Raw genomic sequence first — 7,145 nt, 5'->3', positions numbered from 1 at the left:
TAACAATGTTTTGTTTGAGTCTTAACTGAATCTGTGAAAATATTAAAATGTTATTGCAAGGATTACAATTGAACAATTAAAAAAATTAAAAGTTACACAGTTGTCATTGCTTATTTTCATAAAAAAAAAATAAAAAAATGTTTTCTTGTATTTCAATACGGTCCTGAAGAAAAGACCATAAAATTACTGTATATTTTACAGTAAAAACTAAAAGTACAGTATACATACTGTAAATACATTTACAGCAAGTTAAATGGTACTGTAATTATTAATACAGTACTTTTACTGTAAGTTTAATTTACAGTAAGTTACTGGCGAACTGCTGCCAGTAAGTTACTGTAATTTCTACAGGAAATTTTTAACAGTGTACTTTATGCAATAATATGCTAAATTCAACAATTCTGTGCACTTTCTCTTTCTTTGTCCATTGAGTCCAGTGTGGACAAAGGATGTTGTGGTGATTACACATAAATTAGTAGTTTCCTAAAATGAAAAGGGCTTCTGCCTAATCAAGCTGAAAAAATACCTATGATATGAGTTCTTATATCTGAGACACTAGTGTATGTCACAGGTCTATATTAAAGCAACAATTGCTCGAAAATTAAAATTGTGTCATAATTTACAAAACTTTTATTTCCTTTCCTTCATGGAACACAAAAGGAGATATTCATAGCAGATTTTCAAAGCTGTTCTTCATTTAATGCCAGTTAATGGTGACCACAAGGTAAAATTTTCAACTTAAATTTCAGTCTGTTCTTCACACAAGAATATTATTTAGAAAACTTGTCGTGCATGCCTCATGTGGATACTTTTAAGATGTATTAGTAGTGTTTTTGTGCTTTTCAGAACTTGACAGGTCCTGTTCTCCATCCATTTTTGCTATATTAAAGAGAGCAGCGTTAACATTTCTCCAAACATCTCCTTTTGTGTTCCATGGAAAAAAGAACGTTTGGAATGACACAAGGGTGAGTAAATTATGACAGAATTTTAATTTCTGTGTGAACTATCCCTTAAATTTTGTACACGTGGATTATGGCATTTCATTTTTCGACACTTTTTTTTTTTTCCAGAGTAAGGACAGTGGAGATGCACTTTATTAGTGTTAATCACATTAGACCTAAACATTTTCTTCCATGCATCAATAAAACTTTAGCCCTTCTAAATCTAAAATGTATTCTACTTCAGTGTACTTGTTACATTATTTCTTGGTTGCTATAAGAGTCTGGTAGATAGGCTTTACAATGATGTGCAAGTACAGCGATCCGTCCACCAGGTACTCAGACGTGCGATATTGCAAGTCCTCGCCAAGCAGAAAATCCCCCACCTCTTCTGTGCTTTGGTGGAAACCCAAGATATGCCGCACCACAAGCTTGTTCTTCTGCTTTGTCAAGATGAGCACAGTCTTTTGGAAGCTGACACCTGCAAAATCTGCACTGGAAGTAGCAGGTGTGATGATGACACGAGGCCGGGCAATGCCGCTTCCTCCGTCAGGCCGCGGTGGCAGCATGGCACCTTGCTCGGTGTACATGGGCCGCATGCTGAGAGGGAGCCAGCGGGGCGAGAACAGGGCGTTCCATGTCACCTGCTTACTAGAGTCAAAACCACTCGGACCCAACTGGGTCTGGAAACTAGTGCTGCGATCGTCCCGTGCCGGGTTGCTTATGACCCACTGAGATCCCCACATGGATGAGAGATAGTTGCGGGGCACGAAGAGGCTGCAGTTCACGTCGAAGAACTTGGCCAGCTGAAGCGGTGAAGCTGAATGGAACTGGTACGACGTGTAGAGAAGATCGCGCACTGACTCGTGGTAGCGCGTCATGATCGCCGACTGTCGCTGCAAGCGAAACAGTTCGCGTGGAGGGACCATGGCGTAGCGCACCAGTCGAAGGGCGTTCTCTGCTGTCAGGGTGTCTGGGTCGTTCCGGGTGAGCCAGATTTCAAGCGCCTCAAACAATTCCAGCTCATTCTTTAATACTAGATCGGAGCGCTGCAGGAGGGTCGTTAGCAATTCAACACTAACCGACGGCCACTCTGCACTCTGCAGCACCGATGACAGATTCCACGCTAAAAACTGAAGGCAGTTGTCTCTCAGCGCCGTGTCGCCAACCGAAGTGGCATACCGGTACCAGCCCACCACGTGACCGCCCAGAGAATTGCTGGCCAGGTTCTGACTCATGTACTGGGTTAGTCCTTGCTGGAGGCTGGAGATGCCGTACTTGGTAGCTAGTCTGTGCAGTGGTGTGGCTTGGTCTAACTGCAGTGCGAGTTCACCGCAATACAGATATCTGCAAAACACAAGACAACGAGTTCATCAAGCTTCATTCAGTGTATCTTACACAAAATTTCAGTGCATTGCCTGTGTTTAAAGGTAGCAAACTGTGTCCTAACTGTGATTTTTAATTGCATTTTATTCTATTATTATTATTATTTAAATGTATATTATTGTGTAATTAATTTAGTAGTATGTATTATATACTACTTTCATGTATGTAATACGTTTTTAAACCTTCATTGTATTTCATAATTTTTTTTATAAAAATAGCTGACACCATTGTGGAGAACATTTTGACTGTAGTTTTAAGAAATTTGTCATTATTTACACAACTTTCATTTCCTTTCGTTCATGGAACACAAAAGGAGATATTCATTGCAGAATATTCAAGAAATTAATAATTAATAAATTAATTATATTAATTAACTATTATTTTTTCATTATTTATTTTTTATTTTATGAAGTTAGATAAAAACATGGTGAACATTTTGATTGTATTATTTGTTTTTGGCTGTAATTTAAAGAATTATTTGTCATCTAAAAAAACTTTCATTTCCATTCCTTCATGGATCACCAAATAACATATTCATAGAAGATTATCAATTTAATATTAAATTAACTTTATTTTCATGAGGTTAGCTGACAAAATTGTGGTGAACATTTGGCTGTATTGATTTGGCTGGATTTTTTTAAATGTCCTTTTCTTCATGGAAAACAAAATGTGATATTCACAACCAAATATTTAATACATTTATTAAATGAACTTTCTAAAGTTAGCTGACAACATTGTGGTGAGCGTTTTGGCTGTATTTTGAAAGTAGTTTTGAGAAATATTCCTAACTGAGAAAAAAAAACTAGTTTTGTAAAAATATGGTATGTTCTACATACCAGGAATAAAATATGCATGATTATTCAAAAATAAGAATGTAATTACTTACGCTTATCTCTACATACACTTGTGTTGGATGAGTTGCAGTCTGTCTTCCTGTCAGTCCGATTTGAATTCCAATTCAGCTTCCTGTTGGGTGTGTCTAATTCAATTCATATTTCAGCAGCTCATGAACTGAATGATTGCCAAAATGTCCTGCTACCCTGATATCTAGGCCAGTGTTGCCAAGTCCACGGATTTCCCGCGGAATTGGTCTACTTTAACACTGTTGCCGTGGGTTGAAGCGACTCCAATAACATGATATTTATCCCCTGGAATGCGAATTTTAGCGGGGGAACTCCCAACTGGGGACCCCCTCGAAACGTGATTGGGCTAGTTCAGGGGTAGGCAAGTTCGGTCCTAGAGAGCCGCTGACCTGCAGAGTTCAGCTCCAACCCTGAAAAAAAACTCACCTGTCTATAGCCTTAGTAATCCTGAAGACATTGATTAGCTTGTTCAGGTGTGTCTGATTAGGGTTGGAGCTGAACTCTGCAGGACTGCGGCTCTCTAGGACCGAACTTGCCTACCCCGGGCTAGTTTTGAGTAGCGATTGGGCAGATTTTCTTGTGAAAACCTGGCAACCCTGATCTAGGCCTATTTAACAGGTTGTCTCAGATATGGCATCCAATATCTCTGTGAGCCAAATAGGATTATTACCTGATAAAATAATATGCAAATATAAATCTCTTTTTATAATAATGCATCTTCTTGTGTTGTTTACCGTTGTTAATGCTGTCACTGCCTTGTTTGCCTTGTTTTCCTTTTTTTTTTTTTAATTCCGATTGTATCTTTGTCGTTTTATCCTTTGGATCGCTATAAAGGAAATAAAACCCCAAACAAAAAAACTTCAGTTCATTCAAAATAAATGAGTAGGCAGCATGTGCTCTTGTAACAGAACATCTTCTCACGCTAGCTACACATCACTATTGTAATGTCACCCTATTATGCCCTTCTCATTATAAAACTGCCTTAGATTAGAGCAGAGAGTTCATTTTTAAATATCGCTGTTTTGTTTCATAGATGTTATCTCCTTTTGGGTCTGAGCTGCTGAGAGCAGGAACGTTGCAGTTCCAGCATTGGCCATTAGAGAGAGTCTTGGACATGTGTGGGATGGGAATGTTCTCATAATTGGTCATGTCCCAACATGTTTTAGGCTAGCATGTTGGGATGATACAGCGCTGCAGTTTTTTTTTCTTCTTTTTTTCTCAAAAAACAAAAAAAGTTTTGTGGTGCTGTGGTAAATGTTTATGCAATTCTAGTTTAGACCTAAATAACATATTTTATTATATCTCCTTTTGTGTTCTACTTTAAAATAGCATAACATATATTGTACATATTTTAAATATATAAAAATATTTTATATATATTAAGAATATAAAATATAAAAATATATTACAAATAAAAATAACAAAATAATATAAAAATAATCAAATTAATATTTAAAAAATATTAATTAAAAACTTAAAAAATAAACAGTTTCCCAAATTCAATGATGCTCACCTGATGAATTTCTCGAACATGGCAGTGCATTCTGCTGTTTCTCGCAGCACTAGCGTGCTACTATTGCGGTTTCTCAGCATCTCCTCAAACACTCGGCTCTGCAGTGAAAGCACTAGCATGTGGGCTTGCATAACCTTGACCTCATCCGCATCCACTGTTTCCACACGTAGGGAAATGTCACTGTTATTTCCCAGCACCAGAAGGCACTCCAGCCGTGCCACCAGCCCCTGTGAGTGACTGATCACTTCTGTGGTGCCTTCAACCAGTCCCTCTGCCCTCAAACCTGTAGAGCGAGGGGGAAGAAGTGTATTTATCAATTTCCAGTGACTAATCATCTAGATTGTTGAATAGAAAGTGCTGTTGAGTGCATTGTCACTGCCTGGAACTTGCTTCAAGAAACAGTAGTATTTCTCAACCAATGGGTGAGTAGTTTAATCCATTATAATGCAGTTTCATGAAGGCCTTGTTGACGAATAAGTATGCTTTCTCTGTTTTGTGCATTAAAAAATGGCCCAGCATTGAAACTGAAACATTGAAACATTGAATTTTGCAACAATGTAGCAGGCCTCATAACCTGACTGGTATTGGTTTTCTGAGTCTGATTATAGACATTTTGACCTTAAATACTTTACACAGTTCGATGTGGCATTAATGGCTTGTATGTTGACCTTTTATAGATCAACTGTAGAGCCTGGATGATCAAAATTCATGAATGGACTACATCTTTAAAAAATAAATAAATAAATAATGTTGGTACATTTTTAAGCCACATTATATACACACACTACTCTTCAAAAGTTTGGGGTTTGTATGATTTTTATTTTTTGGAAAGGTGTCTCTTATGCTCAACGTGTCTGCATTTATTTAATAGAAAATACTGTAAAACAGTATTTTTATAAAATATCAGTGCAGTTTAAAATTACGTTAAAATGTTTTCTATTTTAATATATTTTAAAATGTAATTTATTACTGTGATGCAAAGCTGAATTTTCAGCATCATTACTCCAGTCTTCAGTGTCACATGATCCTTCAGAAATCATTCTAATATGCTGGTTTAGTGCTCATGAAACATTTCTTATTATCAATGTTGAAAACACTTGTGCTGCTTAATATTTTTGTGGGAATCATGATACCTTTTTTGTTAGTATTATTTGATTAACAGAAAGCATTTAGCATTTATATGAAATAGAAATCTTCTGTAATAAATTTAATGCATCCTTGCTAAATAAAAATCATAGATTTACAATATAGTCTCTGACATTTGGACTCCTCTGTACATTGAAACAACTTTTGCAAAGTTCTGGGAAATGCCATGAGCTGCTTGTGTGTGTGCTTTTGTCTGCGTTGGTGTGCGTGTGAACAAACCACTTATAACACCCTGGTTTCCTATTACTTGTTACCACATAAAGTACAAGCCGTTATGAATCATAAAACAGACCCGTAAATAAATACATAACATAATAATGAAATAAAAGGAAAGGCTGATTATACATTTTTTTGTCATCAAATTAAAACAATATAATTGTCTTTTAAAACCAGACACGATTATTAGATTTTAGAATGAAAATGAATTTCATTTTAGAATGAAACATTTTTTTTTCATTCTAAAACATGCTTTTTGCAAAGAAAAAAACCTTGATGAATTGAAGTTCAACTGATATGTTAAAATCTATTGATTTCTTAACATGCAACTTTGCAAAATGCAGACTTCACACTTCAGACTCATCAATTTCTATCACCCAACAGATGAAACCCAGAGTTCTGGATACCTCAAAACCAATACTTCTGACATGATGTCCAAACGAAGCATCTATCATCTAGAAGAAAGTCATCTTACCTCCATAGACAGGTTGCACATGAGACCCTGCAGCCAGCAGCAAGAAGAGCAGGTAAATGTGGGCATGCAGCCCATTCCCCAACAAATAAGCCATCTTTTATTGTCCGATGGTAGATTTGATCTTCCTCTACTCTGTGTGTATTCTATATTTTCGTCTCTTTTCTTTATATTCAACCCTCTACTCTTCCTTAATTTAATTGTCTTTCTTCTGTTTCCTCCTCCTCCTCCTCTTCAGTTCTCACTTCAGACTCATCAATTTCTATCACCCAACAGATGAAACCCAGAGTTCTGGATACCTCAAAACCAATACTTCTGACATGATGTCCAAACGAAGCATCTATCATCTAGAAGAAAGTCATCTTACCTCCATAGACAGGTTGCACATGAGACCCTGCAGCCAGCAGCAAGAAGAGCAGGTAAATGTGGGCATGCATAGATTACATAGATTTGATCTTCCTCTACTCTGTGTCTATTCTATATTTTCGAAACCCAGAGTTCTGGATACCTCAAAACCAATACTTCTGACATGATGTCCAAACGAAGCATCTATCATCTAGAAGAAAGTCATCTTACCTCCATAGACAGGTTGCACATGAGACCCTGCAGCC

General features: G+C 36.9%; 1 protein-coding gene across 1 annotated transcript; it reads right to left on the bottom strand.

The window, feature by feature from the left end:
- Positions 1-373: 373 nt before the first annotated feature.
- On the bottom strand, positions 374-6,631 carry LOC107690956 (BTB/POZ domain-containing protein 17-like). Its single transcript, XM_016489395.1, has 3 exons — positions 6,538-6,631; positions 4,701-4,983; positions 374-2,285 (listed from the first exon to the last, which is right to left on the bottom strand). Exons 1-3 carry the CDS (start codon positions 6,629-6,631, stop codon positions 1,199-1,201), a joined length of 1,464 nt encoding a protein of 487 aa, XP_016344881.1. The 3' UTR covers positions 374-1,198.
- Positions 6,632-7,145: the final 514 nt, after the last annotated feature.

This window comes from Sinocyclocheilus anshuiensis, unplaced genomic scaffold (genome assembly GCF_001515605.1).
Source record: "Sinocyclocheilus anshuiensis isolate Anshui unplaced genomic scaffold, SAMN03320099.WGS_v1.1 scaffold1885, whole genome shotgun sequence".
Classification (NCBI taxonomy): Eukaryota; Metazoa; Chordata; class Actinopteri; order Cypriniformes; family Cyprinidae; genus Sinocyclocheilus; species Sinocyclocheilus anshuiensis.
The sequence above is the reverse complement of the archived record's forward strand: the minus strand, read 5'-3'. Positions and strand labels throughout refer to the sequence as shown.

What these genes read in the sequence shown, in the direction of transcription:
- LOC107690956 (XM_016489395.1), bottom strand. Translation starts at nt 6,631, where the DNA reads ATGGCTTATTTGTTGGGGAATGGGCTGCATGCCCACATTTACCTGCTC. An exon ending in TGTGCAACCTGTCTATGGAG is followed by an intron (nt 4,984 to 6,537) that starts GTAAGATGACTT and finishes CTCGCTCTACAG; the next exon opens with GTTTGAGGGCAGAGGGACTG. An exon ending in ATGTTCGAGAAATTCATCAG is followed by an intron (nt 2,286 to 4,700) that starts GTGAGCATCATT and finishes TGTGTTTTGCAG; the next exon opens with ATATCTGTATTGCGGTGAAC.